This window comes from Poromitra crassiceps (assembly GCF_964638095.1).
Source record: "Poromitra crassiceps genome assembly, chromosome: 12".
Lineage (NCBI taxonomy): Eukaryota > Metazoa > Chordata > Actinopteri > Beryciformes > Melamphaidae > Poromitra > Poromitra crassiceps.
The window spans coordinates 33248878-33273685 of record NC_139632.1 but is presented as its reverse complement, the minus strand read 5'-3'; the positions used below and the strand labels follow the sequence as shown (position 1 = coordinate 33273685).

The window sequence follows — 24808 nt, the reverse complement described above, 5'->3', positions numbered from 1 at the left end:
GGGTTTAGTCCTGCTTTAAGCACGTACAGGTCTTATTTCAGGCATCTAACCAAAAACCCACTGACTTCCAGACGAGGGAACCCATGGTTTCAGGACTCCTTCCTGTGGCACATTCTGTATATTTAAATGTAGAGGATCCAGTCTGGAGGAAGCAGTTTGCCAGTGGAGGGTTTAAGTTACCACCTCCAAATGGCAGCAAGGGGTATAAGTGTTTGAAGAATTCACAATATAAAATCTAGCAAAGCAAGCCGAGCCGGCCGGCATGCCATGCTTTCTACCAAAGGAAAGCAGAGAGACGAGAAGGTCCAACAGCTCGCTGGTCAGGAAACTGTTTGGATCTCACTTCAGTTTGGATCGGTCAAGACATTTCCTATACGGAGAAGATTTCCTTCCAGTGAGCAAAACTCACAGCAGAACTTAATTTGGACAAACTAGTTTGCTAGTCTCCTCTGAGGCTCCACTCTGCTGCAGCATCACTTCCTGGCTTAGGCTGAGAAGACGGCTGGAGTTCTAAATTAAAATCTTGCCTATTGCAGCTTTAAAAAGAGCTACGATAGGTTTTTAATTTCCTGCTGTCAGTCATTTTTGTCAGGAGTCACTGCTTTTCATCAGGAAAGACACAAAGTGTTGAGCTGTGGGTTCTCAGCGGCTCAGCTCCGTCTAGACTGTTTGTACACTTAAAGCCCAGTGAAGCAGCAGTATGTTGATGGTTGTGTGTGTTCAACAGAAGCAGGGTTAGGGTAGCCTAGCACCTCAGAGGTCAGAGGTGAAGCCGTCTGGTGCCTTACCCCTCTGACAGCATCTTCTTGATCCTCTCCTTCTCGGAGGTCAGCTCCACCTCGGCACTGCGGCTGCGGATCAGCTTGTCCTCGGCCGGCCCGTTCACCGTCAGCAGAGGTGGAGAGTGTTGCTCCTCCGACAGCTCCTGCACCCACAGACAGAAGACACAACTCTCCTGTAACCACTCACAGACAGCACAGACACAACTCTCCTCAGTCTCCTGTAACCACCCACAGACAGCACAGACACAACTCTCCTCAGTCTCCTGTAACCACCCACAGACACAACTCTCCTGTAACCACCCACAGACACAACTCTCCTGTAACCACCCACAGACAGAAGACACAACTCTCCTGTAACCACCCACAGACAGAAGACACAACTCTCCTGTAACCACCCACAGACAGTACAGACACAACTCTCCTGTAACCACCCACAGACAGTACAGACACAACTCTCCTGTAACCACCCACAGACAGCACAGACACAACTCTCCTGTAACCACCCACAGACAGCACAGACACAACTCTCCTGTAACCACCCACAGACATAACTCTCCTTGTGATATGTAACATAACGTTGGTTCAGAAATGTTAATCTATTACATTTTTCCATGGATTCCAGAAACGGATGCCGATATTTTATTCTGGGCACTGGGCTGAGCCTCCACAGATCCAGAGCCTCGTCAGAACAAACCGGAGCAGACACAGCGGGGAGAGGGGCGGAGCTTGACATGTCAGAGCTTGTTATGTCCCATGTCAGCTCCTGTAGCCAGGCCCCAGCTGCTTCCCTGTACGGCCTCACCACTCTGATGGGATTTACATTAAAAGGAAATCCCTCCCCTCCCCTCCTCTCCTCTCCTCTCCTCTCCTCTCCTCTCCTCTCCCCAGTGCACTTTACTGTAGAGGAACCTTGTATTATTCATCTGAGTCAGCCTACATGTGTTCCCCTGAAGACAGTGTTTTATGGAGAGATATGGAGAAAAATAGAAATAAAACATTAAGTCGACTCGCTGCGTCCGGAGAGGCGGGAGGAAAAATCAAAGCCAGGACAGCTCCAGCCCGCCTTCCTGAATAATTAACAGTGTGGGCCATGTTTAAGTCATAAACGGGGTTATACTTTTATGTCAGTTTCTCCCGACTCCGCTCACTAACAGGCTGAGTGGAGACAAAGCGGAGACGCTCACAGTCCAAGCCTGCAAACTAATTAAGGCCCCGTGAGGAATCCCCGTGTCTTTCCTCCTGTCAGCGGGACGCACGGATATATCACCGATATGTGGAACGAGCAAACTCCAAGGGCTCGTGAACACAGCGCTGTGCTGACCCCAGCAGCTCACACTCCGATTCCATTTTGTTGTTGTTACCGTCGTCAACAAAGCTTCTCATCATCACAGAAACCGCCGGCTGTGATCTGCAGCCGGCTGTGATCTGCAGCTGGCTGTGATCACACTGCACATGTATTATTGAGGATGTAAGCTGATGTAACACTAAAAGAGACGAGACTGTGAGGCCCCCACAGAGAAACCATGATGCAGCTCAGCGGAGCGGGGAGGGGTCTGGGTGATGCTGTCTTTGGACTGCAGGGGGCGGCGGGGGGCACAAACAGTTCACTCACCTGGGAGAGCTGAGAAGGCAAGAAGAAGAATCCCATGATGCATCAGGAGGAGAGGGGAGAGAAAAAAGAGAATGCAATGTGCAATCATTAAATTATTAAAAGCAGCTTTAATGTCTAAATGACAAAAAAACAAAACAGAATTGATGTAATGCATTTTCATTTTCATAACCCCATATAGGCCATTATTTCATGACATCTTCTCCTCTTTCTGTTCTGAATAGCTCATGTCTGGTAGCTCTTTCCTGCCGCACAGGAAGTGATGTTTCTTCGTTTTCGGTTTGTTTGCAATAAACAGAAGAAGAAGAGCTGGGTAGTTAGCATGAGCAGTGACAGCCACCATGTCAAAAATGACAAACTGCAACAGAAAATCCAAACTCCGCCCACACTGTTTGATTGACAGGTTGTGACAGACTAAATCGTATAATAAGAATGTGAAGTGTCTGTGAGTGAGTGAGTGAATGAGTGAGTGAGTGAGTGAGTGAGTGAGCGAGCGAGTGAATGAGTGAGTGAGTGAATGAGTGAGTGAGTGAGTGAATGAGTGAGTGAGTGAGTGAGTGAGTGAGCGAGTGAGTGAGCGAGCGAGCGAGCGAATGAGTGAGTGAGTGAGCGAGCGAGCGAACGAGCAGAATTGTGTTCGGCCACAGCTACGCCATTTTATGTGCTGAATCTTTCAGGAAGTGTAAAGAGCAGCCCTGCGAGTGACCTAACAGAGCTGGATTTTTTAATTAGGTAATTAGGACCAACTAAATGGGCAAAAATGGCTAATTAGTGACAAAATGACTCAACACAGGTTCAGCACCACGGACAGCTCCAGAGTGGAGGAGCACACAGGTGAGCAGAGTTTTGAGTCAGCCAGTGAAGTGGAAAACAGGCTGTATCCATCTCTACTGTAAAGAGAAGCCAAGGATGCAAATGAGGAAATTAAAAGTTGACATTGAGGTTCCAGCGTTAAAGTCACAACATCCAGCCAGTTTCCATGCCAACGTCTGCATTCTGACAAACAGGCAGCAGGCAGCAGGCACAGGAATACATCAGCTCAATCCAACACTAGGAATGGACAATATTGGAGTTTTTCCACATTGTGTCAAGTCAAATCAAATGACGTCAAATTTATTGATCAAACTGGAGGGTTGTTTATTTTAATTTTCTTTCAAATCGAATAGAAAATAGAAGCAACATCACAACCTCCAATACACTGCAGGGCCAGAGCGTGTGTGTGTGTGTGTGTGTGTGTGTGTGTGTGTGCTAACAATCGCTATGGCAAACTTCTCAAACGTGAAAGCAGGATGTCAACATGTTTCAGGGTCCTCCTGATAGTCTCGCCAACGTACTTAAATTGATAAGAACTGAAGGCCAATCGGTTGTTCCATCGCAACATGCGGAGCACATCATTTCTTTGCAACACTCGTCTCCATGGCTGCCTGTCATGGTTCTGTGCTGTTCCATTGGCGCAAGGAGGCATTTTCAGGCCAAAATGGCGGCAGTGCTGTTGTCAAAGACGCACGAGAGCTTCGTCTCTTGCCTTCTATACTCTTTGTGTAATCAATGGAACAGGCTTTGAGAAGTCCTGAGCCTCCACTTTATTTATTAAAAGTACCCCCCCCCCCATCTAAACACATCTACTGTTGACTTATTTATCTGCTGTTTCTACACCCTGCGTTTCACTGCTTTACTTATTCATGTCTCCATGCATCACAGTTACATTGTGGGGCCGTCCTGCACACCTCGCACCTCCTCTCTTTGTGGGCTGTGTTAATGCTGAGAGCTCTAAAATATGGATGAGTGTCTGGCAAGACCTTGTGTTTGTCGTCTCAGAGGGTGAAGGCTCCAGTCAGTGACAGACAGACAGCACAGTGAGCTTCTGGATCCTCCTCTGTTGCAACAGCTCAGAGGAGACTGTCCAGGAGTCTCCCGTCTCCTGGACAGGAGACTAGTTCATAATAATAATAACAACAACAACCTTTATTTGTATATAGCACCTTTCATACGCCACACCACATACAGCTCAAAGTGCTTGACATCAATAGAAGGCAGATAAAAGACTGAAAACAATCAAATCGAGTAAAATAGAAAGATAAAAGAACACAACAAATACTCTCACTTTTAGATGCACATTGTGAGTGAAGCCATATGTTTTTCTTGGATGTTCTTCTCCCCTGTCCTTCCTGATTCTCCCCCGTCCTTCCTGATTCTCCCCTGTCCTTCCTGATTCTCCTCTGTCCTTCCTGATTCTCCTCTGTCCTTCCTGATTCTCCTCTGTCCTTCCTGATTCTCCCCTGTCCTTCCTGATTCTCCTCTGTCCTTCCTGATTCTCCCCTGTCCTTCCTGATTCTACTCTGTCCTTCCTGATTCTCCCCTGTCCTTCCTGATTCTCCTCTGTCCTTCCTGATTCGCCCCTGTCCTTCCTGATTCTACTCTGTCCTTCCTGATTCTCCCCTGTCCTTCCTGATTCTCCCCTGTCCTTCCTGATTCTCCTCTGTCCTTCCTGATTCTCCCCTGTCCTTCCTGATTCTCCTCTGTCCTTCCTGATTCTCCCCTGTCCTTCCTGATTCTACTCTGTCCTTCCTGATTCTACTCTGTCCTTCCTGATTCTACTCTGTCCTTCCTGATTCTCCCCTGTCCTTCCTGATTCTACTCTGTCCTTCCTGATTCTACTCTGTCCTTCCTGATTCTACTCTTGGTCTGATGTTGAGAACAGATCTCAGAACAGATCTCAGAACAGATCTCACTGCCTCAAGCAGAGGAGAAGCATACATTCTCCTCTTGGTCAAAATGCTCAAGCCCTGAGGCTGCTCCTGCTTGAAACTGTTCAAATGAAGGCTATTTAAAAGCTAAGCTGAAAATATACCTTAAAAAAAATAAAAAATAAAAAATAAAAAATATATATATATATATATAAAATATAAATATACCTTAGCAGTTGTTTGAAAATGTTTTCAATTCATCTAGCTGAATTCTCAATGCGGTCTCACTGCAATTTTATTTATGTATTTATTTATTTACTTACTTATTTACTTACTTACTCAGGGACAGTGCACATTAATCAACATCAACATCAATGTAAACGTGCCAGGGTTAGCTTAGCTATAAGAGCTGATTTGCAGCTGTAGTCCCTGAGCAGGAGGATTTGATTGTACACGTCTGCTTATTGTCTTTGCAGCGGTCTTATTCACTTGTTCTTTTAATAGGTGCGTTTGTTATTCTCTGTTATCTCACTTAAGCCCCGCCCCTCCATCTCTCCGCTCTGCAAATCATGTTGGAAACTGCAGCTTGACTGCATGCAGATACTCTGCTGTCTGTCTCTGCTGTCTGTCTCGTCAGTAGAGCCCGAGGCGATGGAGCTGCTGTAATCTCTGCTGTAACTGTACTGCTTTCTAAAGGTCACTCCTGACCAGGCCGTGTGTGTGTGTGTGTGTGTGTGTGTGTGTGTGTGTGCGTGCGTGTGCAGCGGGGGTTTATAGCTCTATCTGATGACCTTTCTGTGGTAACACATTCACATTTAATTGCTATTAGTGTTGGAGGTTGTCTTTCCAAGCTCCAGTGAAACCATCAATGTAACATGGAGTACGACGGTAGGAGACAAAAGATCTATAGTATACAGTAGCAATGAAATGAAGTATACAATGAAAAGTACTGGTAGACCAAGTATTGGGGAGTGGCTTAAGGACATGTCTGTGATTACCTTTTGAGAAAATTACATAATTACTCCAAGACAAACAAGAAAGCTTTCAAAGTATCTGGAGCCCATTTATAATAGATGTTAGGGAGAAGGATGTAGGACGAGTCTGTGTGTGAGAAGGTGTGAGAACAACCGCAACACCTCCGGCCTTCACTCCTCCTCACTCACACAATCAATGAGAGCTGCTGTCTCACCAGAACCAATCAATAGAACCAAGGCAGCCTCAGCCAGGTGATGTGTGTGTGTGTGTGTGTGTGTGTGTGTGTGTGCGTGCGCGTGTGTGTGTGTGCGTATGTGTGTGTGCGTGTGTTTGTGCGCGTGTGCGTGTGTGTGTGTGTTCTAGCTGAGCTAAAGTCATGCTCAGTCACTTTTTCAGACTCTTATCCAGGTCACCTATTTGCCATGGTGACCGCCTGTAATGCCACCGCTCGCTGTTGTGTAAGCCGACCCTGACATCTGACCTCGCTGTGGACCTTTGACTCCGCCCACTCCACCCAGTTGAGTTTTGGCTGCTTCTGGTCTGGCATCGTAACACGCAACAGCGATTTCCTCGGTCGAAAAAACAATTAGCCAATCAGCGTCAAGTGCGCCGAGAAGTAATAACAACATTATAGACGCTGCTATCGAGACTGTTTTAAATCGATTAGAAATACCAATTACTTTGAAATGCAAACAGCATTCTGCTTTGAAGACATTTATTCTAAGGGGAGGTGTTTTTTGCCTTCTCCCAATTGGATTAGAATCAGGCCAATCTAGTGATTGGTTAGAAACAATGGAATTCCCCTCATTTAAATCAGTTAGAGAGGAGGCAAAGTCAGACTAGAGGATGGAAATGAAGTGTAACACGTTGTCAATTCAGTCTGATATCAGGCTATGATTCAGTCTGATATCAGGCTATGATTCAGTCTGATATCAGGCTATGATTCAGTCTGATCAGGCTATGATTCAGTCTGATATCAGGCTATGATTCAGTCTGATATCAGGCTATGATTCAGTCTGATATCAGACTATGATGCACTGGACAGAATGCAGAGAAACCAAAGATAACAGAGGAGGAAGGAAGACGCTGCTCATAAAACCCCTGGGGAAGTATACTACTCAAGGGAGTAGCTCCATTCATGAAAAATAAAGTCAATGTGGAAGTGCCTTAAACCTGCATTATTTCTAATGACCAGCAGGTAGCGACTCCCACAGGCTCCAAAAAAAAGTCAGATTGCATGGAAGTCAACGGGAAAATGACCTTACTTGTCACTTGATTCATGACCTCAGTAAACACTCTCCTAATGAGTTGGTGGTCTAAATCACTAGTCTCAAGTCTTCTTCAATACAACATGACGTTCACTTTGTTTAGTCCAATTTAGAGTCACATAGACGATAAAGTAGACTACTGTATGCTTGACAGGTTGCCTGTCCAGTGATCGCATAATCTCTAAAAAGAGATGCGTCGTCTCCCGCAACTACCGGTACTAGTAGGGATGCTCATCAGTTATCGAAAATCGATAATTGATCGGAATGGAATCGATCATGTGGAATTTTTATCGATTTTGCTTTTATAAAAAAAAGAAAAAAAAGAAATTGCGGACTAGGTTTAGGTGGAATTCGTTTCTCCTCGCCCCACTCCATTGCACAGCCGACTAACGTGAGGTGGAGCTTCATATAGTCTCTAGTTTTCTGGCTGGGCACGGGCCTTTGTGCCAACAAAACTGTTTTAAACATGGGAAATTCACACCAGCATGCGCCGGGGACAGCAGAGTGTTGGAGAGGAGACACATTGAAATAAAGAGTTTATTGAGGAGAACACGTTGTCTTTCGTATTTTCTGCCATAGGCATTCATTTTGTAATTTTTTTTTTTTTATATTATTATTAATATGATCGATAATCAATAATTGATCGTTAATTTCCCCCGATTTTCGATTATGGAAATTTTTCAAAATGAACATCCCTAACCGGTACGTCTGTCCTCCACGGAGGTACATCCGCTCATTTCCCTCAATCACCTGCCTCGGTTATGTTTACATGTGTCATGATTGGCCGGGTTATGTTTACATGTGTCACGATTGGCCGAATACCATTGAACTTCCTTCCGGTCCGCCTCCGGCCACATTTGAATGGGCAAACGTACAGACCTGTCTATGTGAATGGTACAGACCTGTCTATGTGAATGGTACAGACCTGTCTATGTGAATGGTACAGACCTGTCTATGTGAATGATACAGACCTGTCTATGGAGCATTTGAAGATTGTAGAAGAGATAGTCTGGCTTGAGAGACTAGTGATCGCACAGCTCACCGATCACGGCCCGACGCCAGCTTCTTATGCTCCATATAACAAAGATGGTGACAGTCAGAATGTCGCCATGTCCTAAAAGTGTTTGGAGCCCCCCTGGGGAGGCCCGCCTCCCACTTTGAAACCCTCTGGTCTATACTACTGTCTAAAAGACAACATTAACACATAACAGCTTCTGGTGATGATATGAATTTGGGATATTGTGACAATTCTGCTGTCTGAACTGATAAACAAATTCAGGGGGTCACGTCCAGGGGTGTAGTGGAGGGTAAACGCAAGTAAACGCAGTTTATCCACCTCTTTGAAATGATGCAGATAGTTTACTCACCTATTTTCAGATCACCGATATAAAACAATGAAGGGACACAAGGTGGGTAGTGTACACTACTCACCTTGGATAGTTTACCCACCTCTGTATTTACCACTACACCCCTGGTCACGTCCCCCTGTGTACCCCCACATCTACGCTTATGAATTAAAGACACGTTTAGATAAAGGTCATGTTTGACCTCCCAGTCTCAGCATGCTTCTCTCTTCTTCAGTCCAATCACCAATTTGATATAATTTTGTATTTAACCTTTATTTAACCAGGAAAGTTCCATTGAGATTAAGAATCTATTTTTAAAGAGTCCTGGTTTTAACTTGATCTCTTTTTATTTATTATTTTATTTGTCTTATCCTGTATTTCTTATCTAATGTTTTACATATCTTGTGTAAAGCCTCTTTGTATAAAGTGTGTGACAAACCGTTCTGCGAGTGTGCTGAGCCGAGGTCGAGGACGACAGCACCATGACTCACTCACACACACACACACACACACACACACACACACACACACACACACACACACACACACACACACACACACACACACACACACACACACACACACACACACACACACACAGGGGGTTCCTATTGGCAGAAATTCCTATTAAAATGCAATGAAAGAGCGACACACAGACAAAGATGCAAGCACATACACCCAAGGGCAACCTCGAGTTCTGAAAAATGATGTCAATGCCCAAGTGCCTTAAACCTGCATTCTTTTAAATGGCCTGCAGGGGGGCGACTCCACTGGCTACAACAAGAAGTCCACTTGTATGGCGGTCAATGGGAAAATGACCCTCCTTCTCACTTGATTTATCAGTAAACACTTTCCTAATGAGTTGATGGTCTCAATCGGTAGTTCCAAGTCTTCTTCAACACGGCATGATGTTCATTGTGTAAACTATGCTCCCATTTAGAGTCACATAGATGATAAAGCAGACTATGGATTGGGGCGTGATTGACAGGTCACCTGTCCAGTGATGGCGCAGCTCCCCAATCATGAGTAATGATAGCAGGCGGCGCTGTGCTACCTGCTTCTGGTCTCATGCTACCTGCTTCTGCTCTCATGCTACCTGCTTCTGCTCTCATGCTACCTGCTTCTGCTCTCATGCTACCTGCTTCTGCTCTCATGCTACCTGCTTCTGCTCTCATGCTACCTGCTTCTGCTCTCATGCTACCTGCTTCTGCTCTCATGCTACCTGCTTCTGCTCTCATGCTACCTGCTTCTGGTCTCGTGCTACCTGCTTCTGCTCTCATGCTACCTGCTTCTGGTCTCGTGCTACCTGCTTCTGCTCTCATGCTACCTGCTTCTGGTCTCGTGCTACCTGCTTCTGCTCTCATGCTACCTGCTTCTGCTCTCATGCTAGCTGCTTCTGCTCTCATGCTACCTGCTTCTGGTCTCGTGCTACCTGCTTCTGCTCTCATGCTACCTGCTTCTGCTCTCATGCTACCTGCTTCTGGTCTCGTGCTACCTGCTTCTGCTCTCATGCTACCTGCTTCTGGTCTCGTGCTACCTGCTTCTGCTCTCATGCTACCTGCTTCTGCTCTCATGCTACCTGCTTCTGCTCTCATGCTACCTGCTTCTGCTCTCATGCTACTTGCTTCTGGCTAAAGAAATAACAAGAAGACGGCTGCTTGTTCGGTTGAAGCCTGAACGTCCGGGGCTCTCATCAATGTCTTGCTTGCACCTGCTTCACTTCCAACCTTTTCCACACAAAATGGCTGATTTGGCAAGTGATCACATCCACCAAGAGAGCAGTGACGCTGGCAGATAAAAGCCGGTCATTGTCTTTTCAACAGCAGCCCAGATTCCTTTCCACTTTACATAATTCACCCCCTCCCCCCCCTCTTCCAGTCAACACTATCTTTCAGCCACAGCCATTCTTGTCCCTCCGTACACTTTCAGATCCAGCCTCTCTCTCTCTGCCTCCTGGCTTCAGATCCAGCCTCTCTCTCTCTGCCTCCTGGCTTCAGATCCAGCCTCTCTCTCTCTGCCTCCTGGCTTCAGATCCAGCCTCTCTCTCTCTGCCTCCTGGCTTCAGATCCAGCCTCTCTCTCTCTGCCTCCTGGCTTCAGATCCAGCCTCTCTCTCTCTGCCTCCTGGCTTCAGATCCAGCCTCTCTCTCTCTGCCTCCTGGCTTCAGATCCAGCCTCTCTCTCTCTGCCTCCTGGCTTCAGATCCAGCCTCTCTCTCTCTCTGCCTCCTGGCTTCAGATCCAGCCTCTCTCTCTCTGCCTCCTGGCTTCAGATCCAGCCTCTCTCTCTCTCTCTCTCTCTGCCTCCTGGCTTCAGATCCAGCCTATCTCTCTCTCTGCCTCCTGGCTTCAGATCCAGCCTATCTCTCTCTCTGCCTCCTGGCTTCAGATCCAACCTCTCTCTCTCTGCCTCCTGGCTTCAGATCCAGCCTCTCTCTCTCTCTCTGCCTCCTGGCTTCAGATCCAGCCTCTCTCTCTCTCTGCCTCCTGGCTTCAGATCCAGCCTCTCTCTCTGCCTCCTGGCTTCAGATCCAGCCTCTCTCTCTCTCTGCCTCCTGGCTTCAGATCCAGCCTCTCTCTCTCTCTCTCTGCCTCCTGGCTTCAGATCCAGCCTCTCTCTCTCTGCCTCTTGGCTTCAGATCCAGCCTCTCTCTCTCTGCCTCCTGGCTTCAGATCCAGCCTCTCTCTCTCTGTCTCCTGGCTTCAGATCCAGCCTCTCTCTCTCTCTCTCTCTCTGCCTCCTGGCTTCAGATCCAGCCTCTCTCTCTCTGTCTCCTGGCTTCAGATCCAGCCTCTCTCTCTCTCTCTCTGCCTCCTGGCTTCAGATCCAGCCTCTCTCTCTCTCTCTCTCTGCCTCCTGGCTTCAGATCCAACCTCTCTCTCTCTGCCTCCTGGCTTCAGATCCAGCCTCTCTCTCTCTCTCTGCCTCCTGGCTTCAGATCCAGCCTCTCTCTCTCTGCCTCCTGGCTTCAGATCCAGCCTCTCTCTCTCTCTGCCTCCTGGCTTCAGATCCAGCCTCTCTCTCTCTCTCTGCCTCCTGGCTTCAGATCCAGCCTCTCTCTCTCTCTCTGCCTCCTGGCTTCAGATCCAGCCTCTCTCTCTCTCTCTGCCTCCTGGCTTCAGATCCAGCCTCTCTCTCTCTCTCTCTGCCTCCTGGCTTCAGATCTAGCCTCTCTCTCTCTCCGCCTCCCGGCTTCATTTTTCATGCATGAAATCCTTTAATGGAGTTAGCCATTGGGGAAATAATGGAGCAGCCAGATGGGGTGTCCATCCATCTAATCCCACATGATTCTGTGTGTTTAAAATAGAACGGTCCGGACAGCAGCTCGGCCCTCTGGGTAACGGCGCTCCATTCTGAGCGGGAGTTAGAGAGCGCGTCCCATAACCTGAAAGACACAGGTTCAATCCCTGTGTCCATCCTACAGACTGTAAAACTAATGGAGTAGTAGTCTCTCCCCAGACTCAAATATGACATTGAATGGCTGCGCTCCGTGTACTACATACATACATACATACATACATACATACATACATACATACATACATGTAGTACAGTACTAAATGTTTTGAGGGGGGAACAATTGAATGACTAACAGGTCGTAGCACCAATGAGAGAGGGATTCATTTTCAAAAGTCAACAGAGTTAGGTTGGGGGGCCGCGCGCCTGATCACTAAAGTCGTTACTGATTGGTGGGTTCATCCAAACCCACCAATCACTGGATTCACCAGGATTCCGACAGCAGTTTGGAGCTAGAAGCGTCTCAGACCCAGAGAGAGATCTGCAGCATGCAGTAACGTAGTGTATCAGACCCAGAGAGAGATCTGCAGCATGCAGTAACGTAGTGCATCAGACCCAGAGAGAGATCTGCAGCATGCAGTAACGTAGTGTATCAGACCCAGAGAGAGATCTGCAGCATGCAGTAATGTAGTGTATCAGACCCAGAGAGATATCTGCAGCATGCAGTAACATAGTGTATCAGACCCAGAGAGAGATCTGCAGCATTCAGTAACATAGTGTATCAGACCCAGAGAGAGATCTGCAGCATGCAGTAACGTAGTGTATCAGACCCAGAGAGAGATCTGCAGCATGCAGTAACGTAGTAGCCTGGGTAAACCCATCCCCCACGTGACCTGCTCTCAGACCTGTTCTCAGTCACTATGTGACTGGGAACTGAGAGAGCAGGTCACGTGGGGGCTGGGTTTACCTAGGCTAGTAACGTAGTGCATCAGACCCAGAGAGAGATCTGCAGCATGCAGTAACGTAGTGTATCAGACCCAGAGAGAGATCTGCAGCATGTAGTAACGTAGTGTATCAGACCCAGAGAGAGATCTGCAGCATGCAGTAACGTAGTGTATCAGACCCAGAGAGAGATCACTCTATATCAGTGATGGCTGTCGGAATGTAGAGCTATTTAACACTTTTGTGGTCCGTTGACTTCATGGAGTTTGGCAGTTTGGAGTCTTTTTGGAGCCGGATCGTTAAGAGTTACTGCTGCTGCACTTCACAACTCACACATGGTTTTGGCCTCCTGATCTATCTTGATCAAAACAAGCTGACTTGTCTCTGCATGGCTCATCTCCTCGCCTCTGTAGCAGAATGAAAATGAAAAAAAAAAAAACATGAAGTGAAAGTGCCGAAGTGGCACAGACAGAGAAAAAAGCGAAGAAAAGCAAATCTTTGTCGACAACTTTCTCTCATCCAAGAATCAACTGCTGCGTGTTTTGCTGCTAGGAACGAGCTCAGCAGAGGTCAGTGAAGCGTTCGCTCCAACAGCAGCACTGATGCTGCCGTGCCAACTGATGCTCACCACCGAGGGCGAGTAGTGATAATAGTGATGAAGAGGCTGGTGAGCATCATTGTTTTGTAAGTCAGGACAGATCAGCTCAGCTCCAGTGTTCCAGGCCTTACATGAACTCTTCTCTGCGGCCTCCGGCCCAACTTGAAGGTACTGTAACTTGCCAGTTTATACTCCTGCATGGAAGTGTACCACCATAGGTCTTTGGGGTGCTGCTATAGCTTAAGCTCCTCCTCTTTCTACACATAGGGTGACGCAAGACCACAAGACCTGTGATTGGCCGCTTGGTGTCTCGTCTTCCTGTACGGGTTGCTGTGGGCCGACGGAGCCGAGAAAAGGGACGAGCTGAGGAGGGTCAGATGTTATAAACACTACCAGATGAACTGAAGTCTCCACAACATGAGCTTCAGAGAACATCAACACTTCTGATATGACTTCTGTGTTAACAAAGCTCCACTCTGCTGTCTAGGCTCCGGTGTTCTAAGCACAAAATCACCAACGCACAAAATCACCAACTATAAACAGACGCAGACAACAGCTACAGCGACACTTCGACACAGGGCTGTACCAAATGTTTTCTTCTTTTTTACATTCAACGCTTCGATTGAGGTTTTCAAACGAAGCTTCTTCGAATGTCTGCAGCCATATTTTATGGCGTAATCATCAAAAAGAAATTCTCAAACAAAATCCTCAATTTGAATAAAACGATTCATCGGATTAAATATGAGTTTGTATTTTTTTTTGTAGATCAAAAACTAAACTATGAATATAACTCATTGAGGAATGAAGCACAAGCCACGGTCTTATCTTAGGTGAGATTTATAGCGATAGGCTATTTATCCTTTTTTAAATGTCTGCCGATTTAATTGAAAGAGTTGCGCATTGTGTTTTGAAAATACAGTTATTACCATGTTGTCAGGTTCCTTTCATCTGTGACTTTATTATCGATGTTCTCTAAATTCATTTGCATAGTGATTATGTAAATGTGGGCCCATTACATTTTCTGGGTGAAGCAGACAAGATTTAGCTCTTTTTCAAGAAAAGTGAAGTGTAGAAGTGAGTGAATAAGTGTTATTTTCAAAAGCCATATCGCACAAAGAATTAAAAATCTCTAAATAATAAATACACAGTATTTACCCGAATATCCAGTCCAACTATTATAAAGGTTATGGACATTTTTAACTGCTGCGCCTGTCGCTTAATGCACTTTTTATGCTCTTTCTCTGTTGTGATGCTTTTAAATGTATATTTTATCCTCTTATTCTTTTATTTCCTTGTGTCGACCATTTTATGTGAAGCACATTGAATTGCCTCTGTGTATGAAATGTGCTATTCAAATAAACTTGACTTGACTTGACTTAATATAAAGTGGGAGATTACTAAACTACAAAAAGTGATTGAGTGAAGTTTTAAAATAAGTCTGAGTATATTTGTCATCATTACCTCTGCCAAGGAGGTTATCCTTTCAGTGCCGTTTGTTCATCCGGCTGTTTGTTTGTTAGCAGGATTCAAAAAAACTACTGGGCCGATGTCCATGAAACTTGGTGGAAGGGTGTAGCATGGGCCAACGAAGAACCCATTACATTTTGGTGCTGATCCAATCCGATTCGGGTCAAGGAAGGGCATGGGGCTAGGGAAAAGGGGCCGTAGCTAGGGATAGCAAGGTGTGTGTGTGTGTGAGAGGAGAGGGGGGGTTAAGGAAGGAGGGGAAGCTGGGAAAACCGGCTTTAGCTAGGGATAGGCAGGGGTAGGCTAGATGTTATTGGGTGGTGGGAGGGGGCGTGGTGAGGAAAGGGGGCGGGGATAGGGAGAAGGAGCACAATTAGAGCAGGGGGCAAGCGGGTCGTGGGGGGAGGAGGACCCCCATGCCCCCTACTCTAATTGTGTGTTATTGTATAATGTTGCATGTCCCTATTTGTCTCACTGTTCTCCGTATCTGATCCTCTGCTGATGAGGTGACCCAGTTTCCCCACAGGGAAGCCAGTTTCATATGATCCTAATCAAACGCCAGTGTTTAAAGTGTGTGTGTGTGTGTGTGTGTGAGAGTGAGAGAGACTCAGAGGGAGACGTGGAGAAGAATCTATTTCCTAATTACACTGAAGGGAGCGACTCTGTGTGTAATTAGTGCTGACTGTTAATTAAAGTGCTCATCTTCAACATGTTCTTTTTTTTTAATTCAGTCTCCATCTTCGTCCCTCAGCCTCACATGCACCTCTCACAGATCGCCCCTTTACACCTGCCATTAAAATGTGTTTTAGGTGATCAGATTGCAATCAGATAGTGCTCGACCACATTAACCTGATTACATTCAGTGTCCACATTGAGATCTGATCGCCCTGTTCAGCACTGAGTAGTGACAAGTAGTGCATTGGCTGCCCATGACAGGTGGTGACTGTTGTTGTATGTGGATTGAGAACGCATACCTTGCATTTACACTTGTGTTCAAGGTGGTCACAGTGCATCCCTGACCACCTCCGGAGGTGGTTTGACCGACCAGATCACAATCTGTCCTCAATGCATCTTGGGTGCATTTACACCTGTACTTTCAGTTTCAAGTGGTCAAACACTATCCGACTGCAATCTGATCACCCAAAACGCATTTTAATGGCAGGTGTAAACGGGGTCAGTGTGGGCGGGGCTTGGATTTTCTGTTGATGCAGTTTGAGTTTCTCTTCTCTCTGTCTGTTCAGACCATGGTTCAGACATGGTTCAGACATGGTTCAGACCATGGTTCAGACATGGTTCAGACCATGGTTCAGACATGGTGGCTATCACTGCTCATCACTGCACCAAGGAGCTTCTATAGAACTGAAGGCTGAACGGAAAAATTCATTTGAACGTAAGCTGCTCACCAGCACACGAAGCATTTTGAAAGTTTTTTTTGTCGCAGGTGAGAAGAACAGCTGCAGCTCTAGGACTCACCTGCGGGGCGGCGATGTTCAGCGCGGGGTTCGCCAGCTCAAACCTCTCCTGGGATTTCTCCCTGGCCAGGCGGGCTGCCTCCTTCACCTCCTTAAACTGCTCCGAGAACTGGAATCATGAAGGGAGTGTCAGGAAGGCAGAGTCTCTGTTAGGGCTGGCCAGTATATTGATATTATATCGATATCATGATATGAGGCTAGATATAGTCTTAGATTTTGGATATCGTAATATTGTGATATGGCATAAGTGTTACAGTAAAGTGATGTTATTTTTATGAACTTACTAGATTGTACTATAGTAGCTGTTCTATTATTTGCCTTTACCCACTTAGTCATTATATCCACATTACTGATGATTATGATTATTTATCAAAGATCTCATTGCGTAAATATTTTGTGAACGCAACAATAATCCTCCCTACAATATGTGTGGCAATACCTGCTGCAGCTGCTGCTCGGTGGAGAAGCCCAGGCCGTACACAGTGTTGGCCCGGCTGTCCGCCCACTGGCCAAACTTCTGGGAGGTTTTGGTGAAGGTCATGTTGGGGGTGATGGTGCTGTTGATGATGGCCTGTCACCACGGAGAAGAACAGAAGATCAGATGAAACCTGAGTGATCCCAGTGATGTGCTGGTGAATAACAGGATCCCACAAAAAAAGAACTGGATATTTATCAACGTAAAAAAAAATGGAGGGTATTATGAATAGTTGGTAACGGACTACATTTGCCATGTTTGCACTGCAAAAAAGAAACATCTTACCAAGTCATTCAGTCGTTTATTGAATCCTAAAATTGTATTTTTCTTAAAGTAACTGAAAGAAATCTGCCAGTGTCATTTCACTCAAAGAGTTTGGTGCAATGTGGTGCCATACTGGTGCTCCTCGCATCGCAGCCTATTCCATACACTCACACAGCACATGCATACAACATTTCAAAACATGCTGTAAAGTCTTACACACACACACGCACACACACACACACACACACACACACACACACACACACACACACACACACACACACACACACACACAATGTACTGTGCACTCCCACTGCACAAAATAGTGCCTACTGTATGTGCAAGCCAGTGCAAGTATGAGGTCTCTCTCTCTGTCTCTCTCCCTCTATCACACACACAGACCGCACACTGTGTGCACACTGTGTGCGTCATTACATGATGCTGACCTTGGTTATGAAGTGACCCTCCTTAGTAGCAGAACCAGGCCACACAGTTACAGACAGGAGAACTAGTTCTTACAGAACTGACACAGACATGCGCTAATAGGCTGCTCCATTACATTGGGCGCGTGCGCACACGTTCATGTGTGTGTGTGTGCCCACGTGCATGTGTGTGTGTGCAGGCGTGCATGTGTGTGTGTGTGTGCACACGTGCATGTGTGTATGTGCAGGCGTGCATGTGTGTGTGTGTGCGTGCACACGTGCATGCGTGTTTTCTGAATAGACCTTTCAATTTTTAGATTACATATATTTTTTTATTTTCTGTGTCCTATGGTGAAAATGAATGCGATTTTTGGATGACATTTGCCACTGGTCCTGCCAATCATGACCAGCAAATATTTTTTTTCCATCATTGAATAAAATAAAGAATACAGGAATGTCAATATTAGCATTGGACGTAGAGAAAGGCATCAACATACTTTCACAATCCTATTCATTTTCACAAGATTGAGAGGATAACAAATGAGTGTGTAGAAGTTATCGTGTGTAAGTTCAACGAGGATGTGTGTCCCACCTTAGTCCCGCCCACGCTGATGACGCGGTAGACGCTGCGGTTGGCGTCGTAGAAGAAGGACACGGTGACGGCGTGCTTGCTGGCCGGCAGCCAGTTCCGCTTGGTGGCCGGGTCGATCTGGAAGACATGAGCTCTGGAGCTGAAGATGGGCTGCTCCCTGCAGACACACAGCGGGACAGGGACACGCTAACGTTAGCTCAGCACCTAGAGCCCGACCGATACTGAATTTTCGGGGCCGATAGAGATATTAGGGAGTAAAAGGATTCCGATATCGATATATCGGCCGTATATATATATTATATATATATAGACATTATATTACACAATTTTTGCAATGATCCCTCAAATATCAAACACTTGACAAAGATATGGCTTGACATGACTTGAGATATGTAATGTAGGCATGATATTTTACAGTTTAGCAATAAACTTTATTGTCCAAAATGACATCAGTGTACTGAAACTGTAAACTTCATTGGGAATTTAATAATGATAAATAACTAGAAATACAAAAACACAAATCGAACAATTAAGAAAAAGGATGCTGACATGCTGTCTATAACTTTAAGAAATACAATAAAAAAATATCCGCCATATCGGTAAACATAGCGGGCGATACCGATATATCGGTGATTGGCCAATATCGGCCGATAATATCGGCCAACCGATATATCGGTCAGGCTCTACAAGATAGAGCATCAAGTTTAAACCCCAGTGGTCGAGTGACACACATTTGTACTGTCTGAATTGATGATGACAAGCAAAGCGTGGTTCTTGGCATCCACGGCGTGCCTTAAACCCGTTGAACGCACACCTACTCCTTTACGTCATGGTGTTGCTCTGCCATGTTTACATTTCATTGATGAACTCTCTATCCAACTATGGAATGAAGCAATGCAACGATGTTTATTAGCAAAGGAGGACCACGTTTTTATTGGTGCGGCAGGGCCACAACCAAATTATTAAATGAAAACCCAAAGCCTGTATCTTTGTTGAATGTTTACCCTTATTGTAAAAATGTTGCAAATGTTGTGTAAATGCAGCTATTTATTTATTTATTTTTAAGATTTTTTCCCAGATTTTTTATCCAATTTTTATCCCCCATTAGTGCTAATTTTAATTTATTTATCCTGGTTGCTGCTCCACCCTCTGCCGATCTGGGGAGAGCCGAAACTGGCTCCATGCTTCCTCCGAGACATGGGCAGTAGCCAGCCGCTTCTTTTCACCTGACAGGGGAAGCTTTACCGGTAGGACATAGCACGTGGGAGGATCACACTATTCCAACGAGTTACCCTCCCTCCGAACAGGCGCCCCTAACGACCAGAGGAGGCACCACATCAGCGACCAGGATATTGCATGTTTTGGTGAGGGGTTACTATATGAAGGAAACCCCCAGGGGGCACGGGGAGAACATGCAAACACCACACAGAAAGGCACTTTTGACGACCCCACCCGGGCGGGGGGGGGGGGGGGGGGGGGGGGGTCGAATCCCACTGAGGGTGGCCACGGTAATATTGACTCACTCACACACAGCAGTGTTCCCATAACGCAGATGTAATACTTTTTAAAAATGAAAATACAGCACTTAGTAATCACACAGCAAAATCACAGAAACAAGACTTGGTTAAAAAATTGTATAGGTCTCTGGACCCATGTACAGTATGTGTGTGTGAAATGATGGCAAATTTGCATAAATCTGCGTAACTTCAATCATGACAGTCAGTCAGTCAGTGACAGACATTGGTGTTTATAGGGCTGGCCCCGCCCCGCTGTTGCGGTCAAGGCAAAAATCTGAACCAGGACAAAAATGTCCTCGATTTCCAAATGGCCGACAGTAGATGTGCTTTGTGTTTTCAGAGAGCTGCCGGTGGTCGGTGTCCTCGTTGTGTCGGCTGATGAAAACGAGGCCACCGTCTGCATCAATGAACCTCCAGATCTGCAAAGCGCCAGCAAGCCCCTTAATTGTGCTGCTCTATTTGAAGAGGAGATGAGAACACAGAGTTCAGGGCGCTCCAGTAGATACAGCCTCCCATGCATTCACTGAACATGCTGAGGGGGAGTACCGGAGTACAAAGCCTTTTTTGTGAACACAACATTACACCGCTAATCGCGTTGACATAATGTTAATGTATGCAATGAGCCGTTTCCTTTGCGGGTCCATTAGATATACTGATGGTAATGAGGATGCTTTGTTCTTTGTCTAGAGAACAGAAATGACCAGGAGCACCTCCTCCATACAATGCATTGTTGCTGATGGATCTGGTCGGTGTTCACATTTGCATACAAACAATAATTGTGATTGTTTGAACACGGATTAGCGAGGCAGACACAATGGAGCAGCAGCTCAGCCGAGCAAGCAGACGTGTCTGTGTGGGAAAAGGTGCAAATGAAGTCAGTTTGCTTTTCTTTCTGATGCGTTGAGTTTGGGATGGACTGGGGGTTGAGTTTGGGATGGAGACAGTGAGGGGGTTGAGTTTGGGATGGAGACAGTGATGGGGTTGAGTTTGGGATGGAGACAGTGAGGGGGTTGAGTTTGGAATGGAGACAGTGAGGGGGTTGAGTTTGGGATGGAGACAGTGAGGGGGTTGAGTTTGGGATGGAGACAGTGAGGGGGTTGAGTTTGGGATGGAGACACGCTATTCCCACAGTCCCCCCCACCCCCAAAGGGACTTTAAAAGAATTAAACATAGCTAAAAGCTGTTGTGTGGTGGGCTGCGCAGACAACAAATGTAAAAAATCGCCAGTTAAAGTTTTTTTGTACTCCTGAGCAAAAGAAGGAAGCCATTGAGAATTGGCGAGAAGAAAAATGTGGATCTAGCTGTCAAGATGTAAGTTGGAGTGTTCATCTTCCGTATATACGATATTTTGGTGCAACACGCAACCATGCACGTGACATAGGAGAACGCCAGGATTGGACAGGAGTTTGTGTTTTCCCCCGTCTTGGGTGTGGTTTCTGAATGATGACGCGTTACGCAGTGTCTCTATAGACTACTTGCACAACTCCACTACTTCCTGAAATGAGTAGGGCATCTTGGTTTCCTGTCCTACACTATTGGATGAACTGATTAATGTCAGGTGTGCCTGATCACTGTTGTTGTGACTGCAGCAGTCAGGCACACCTGACATTAATCAGTTCATGGACGCCCGACCAAATTGGAGGCTCGAACCTGCGACCATTGTTTTGGCCTTCCGCTGCACTACCGGGACGCCCCCCTGGAGGAAGAGGTTTAAGAAAAGAAAAAGGTGTTCAGATGCTTTTCAGTCTGGAGACATCTGATCTGATTATATGCCCCAAGATCCAACTGTAGCTAACTATAGCACATGACCCCTCGCTGTCAGGACACCAAATCCTACCGAAAACATCAGATGAATGAAGGTTATTAATATTAACACTGTGGAAGTACGTCATTTCACTTCATAAAACTGTATCCAGCTGCATAACTGACAACAACCACGTTATGAAATTCAGTAAGCCAAAATAAACAGTCAACATCAAAGCCAGTCTGTCGGGATTCCCATCATATCACATTTTCATTTTAATGAGCAGAGGTGACTGACGGCTTGCCAGCTCCGGTTGTCACACATTAAGATGCGTCTCATCATACATGTGGGCCGTGTCAGCGCCGCGGTGCGTACACTACGGCCCTGTTCACAGCTCTGCAGGATGCCTAACGAGCTCAGACAGGACGTACACTACGGCCCTGTTCACAGCTCTGCAGGATGCCTAACGAGCTCAGACAGGACGTACACTACGGCCCTGTTCACAGCTCTGCAGGATGCCTAACGAGCTCAGACAGGACGTACACTACGGCCCTGTTCACAGCTCTGCAGGATGCCTAACGAGCTCAGACAGGACGTACACTACGGCCCTGTTCACAGCTCTGCAGGATGCCTAACGAGCTCAGACAGGACGTACACTACGGCCCTGTTCACAGCTCTGCAGGATGCCTAACGAGCTCAGACAGGATGTACACTACGGCCCTGTTCACAGCTCTGTGGGACAGCTAACGAGCTCAGACAGGATGTACACTACGGCCCTGTTCACAGCTCTGTGGGACAGCTAACGAGCTCAGACAGGACGTACACTACGGCCCTGTTCACAGCTCTGTGGGACGCCTAACGAGCTCAGACAGGACGTACACTATGGCCCTGTTCACAGCTCTGTGGGACAGCTAACGAGCTCAGACAGGACGTACACTACGATAGGACGATAGGGTTGAACCGTTGAAGTAGTTTACTACGGCCTTCCATTGGTTGATTTTGCTGCCAATCAAACGTGTCTGCGCTCCTATTGGCTAGTGTGTGTGCTCTTGTGTGCGCTCGTTCTTCACTCTCGGACAGTTTAACTGAGCGGGGCATGTGCCATTGTCCCGCTCAACCAGTCAGAGCCCTGAAGCCCCACCCCGCTGTGATCTGACGGTGTTTATATCAAACAGCCCTGGTGCAAGCAGACACAGAGAGCTGAGCAGCTCGCTGTTCGCTTGTTTGGTCCACGTTTATGAGTATTGAACATGTCGCATCATGTCCATGTTGCACTTAATTCCCCAGAAATACACCCGCCAAGTGCGAAGTCGATCGGAATAAACGGTTCTGGAGATATGAAGGACCCAGACAGACAGAGATTCCTGGAATTATATTAAGATGATGCTGCAGTACAGTGTAGTGACTGTCTGGCAGGCTATTGCAGAGCCAGCATGTTCTGATCGGTTCATCTGGACTCTACTGAGAGTTTCAGTCCTGTAAAAGGAACTGCAGTGTGGTTTGTTAATACGGACTACAGGAAACCACCCCTTGCAAGGGGGTTTGGTAACAGTACACATTATGGGACAGAGGGCTTTGACCATAGATATATATAAAGGCTAGATGGCTTAAGGCGGAGTCACCAGCGTCGTTGAACGGCCGCCATCTTGCTACAGTATGCTTTCTGGTACGTTCTATAGGTAGCTGTTGGAGGGTGAGTGACCTGCACAGACAAAAATACTCATAACTCGCTGAAATCTTGACGGATTTACAAACGGTTTGGTTTATTACAAGCATATTCCGTTCCCGAGATACGGCAAAAAAAAAAAAAAACCCCACTAAAAACACTATTTTCTTGATGGGCTCCAAATTACACCAAAATTAGGGGCCCTGAGGGGTGTAACCCCGGTGCCCTGAGGGGTGTAACCCCGGTGCCCTGAGGGGTGTAACCCCGGTGTTCTGAGGGGTGTAACCCCGGTGCCCTGAGGGGTGTAACCCCGGTGCCGTGAGGGGTGTAACCCCGGTGCCGTGAGGGGTGTAACCCCGGTGCCCTGAGGGGTGTAACCCCGGTGCCCTGGGGGGTGTAACCCCGGTGCCCTGAGGGGTGTAACCCCGGTGCCCTGAGGGGTGTAACCCCGGTGCCCTGGGGGGTGTAACCCCGGTGCCCTGGGGGGTGTAACCCCGGTGCCCTGAGGGGTGTAACCCTGGTGCCCTGAGGGGTGTAACCCCGGTGCCCTGAGGGGTGTAACCCCGGTGTTCTGAGGGGTGTAACCCCGGTGCCCTGAGGGGTGTAACCCCAGTGCCCTGGGGGGTGTAACCCCGGTGCCCTGAGGGGTGTAACCCCGGTGCCCTGGGGGGTGTAACCCCGGTGCCCTGAGGGGTGTAACCCTGGGGCTGTGAGGGGTGTAACCCTGGTGCCCTGGGGGGTGTAACCCCGGTGCCCTGGGGGGTGTAACCCCGGTGCCCTGAGGGGTGTAACCCCAGTGCCCTGAGGGGTATAACCCCAGTGCCCTGGGGGGTGTAACCCCGGTGCCCTGGGGGGGTGTAACCCCGGTGCCCTGGCTAAATTCCCAAACAGGCCTTCCTTCAACCATGGCCACCTAATCATCCCTCCGTTACTTAATTGGCGCATTCAGTCCTCAACTCTCCACCGTGAGAGCTGATGTGTGGTGAGCGCTCTGGCGCACATATGTGAAGCACTTTGTATCTAGAAAGGCGCTATATAAATCCAATAAATTATTATTATTATTTTGACATTTGTACTTTGCTTTGTATGTATATATGCTGTGTGTGTGTGTGTGTGTGTGTGTGTGTGTGTGTTTATGCCTGCTTGGATGTCAATAGGTTGTTGGTCTATTTGAAGTGGAGATGATAGGTTTGCTCCGTGTTCCATTGTTTCTGTTCAACTGCTCAGGGACTACAGCTAGCAATTAGCTTGCAGCTAAATCTGGTGCAAAGAAACTTCTCTCTTTGTTTGAGATGAATGTATTTGGTACATGATCCTTGATATAAATAAACTCAATAAACTAGAGCCTGCACCCAGGGGAGGGGCTTGTCCACATAGATTACAGTGAATCTATTCCAGGTCCTACATGCGCCCGCCCCTAACCCTTTCCCTCCCTTTACACACTCACTGCTGCTCACTCGTGCATGAGCGCTGTGAGAATTGTGTTCAGCGTGTAGTTCAGTCATTAATGAAAACAAGTGGGTCAGCTGATTGGAACACAGTCCAGTAAACAGTGCTATCTGTCAGTAATGCTACTGTACAGCACTTTCAAGCTGCTGTGTTGTGATGCCAAGATGTAAAAAACTAATCAGCTGTAGTAAAAGGAAAGACTTGCACTGTGGGGATCAATTAAGACCCTCAGCTCATTAAGGCCAAACAACAACAACAACAACAACCTTCTGACCTCTGACCTCCCAGCAATCAATT

General features: G+C 46.9%; 1 protein-coding gene across 1 annotated transcript in view; it reads right to left on the bottom strand.

Annotated features, from left to right (window-relative positions):
* The window catches only part of LOC310787052 (homer protein homolog 3-like), a 54698-nt gene that overhangs the window by 15561 nt on the left and 14329 nt on the right, over window positions 1–24808 (bottom strand). Inside the window, exons 2-5 of the mRNA XM_083648386.1 lie at window positions 18136–18292; window positions 16822–16953; window positions 16384–16491; window positions 789–925 (exon numbers count right to left, since the gene is read on the bottom strand). Coding sequence (XP_083504512.1) covers window positions 789–925; window positions 16384–16491; window positions 16822–16953; window positions 18136–18292 — 534 coding nt within the window. The remainder of the gene's footprint in view (window positions 1–788; window positions 926–16383; window positions 16492–16821; window positions 16954–18135; window positions 18293–24808) is intronic.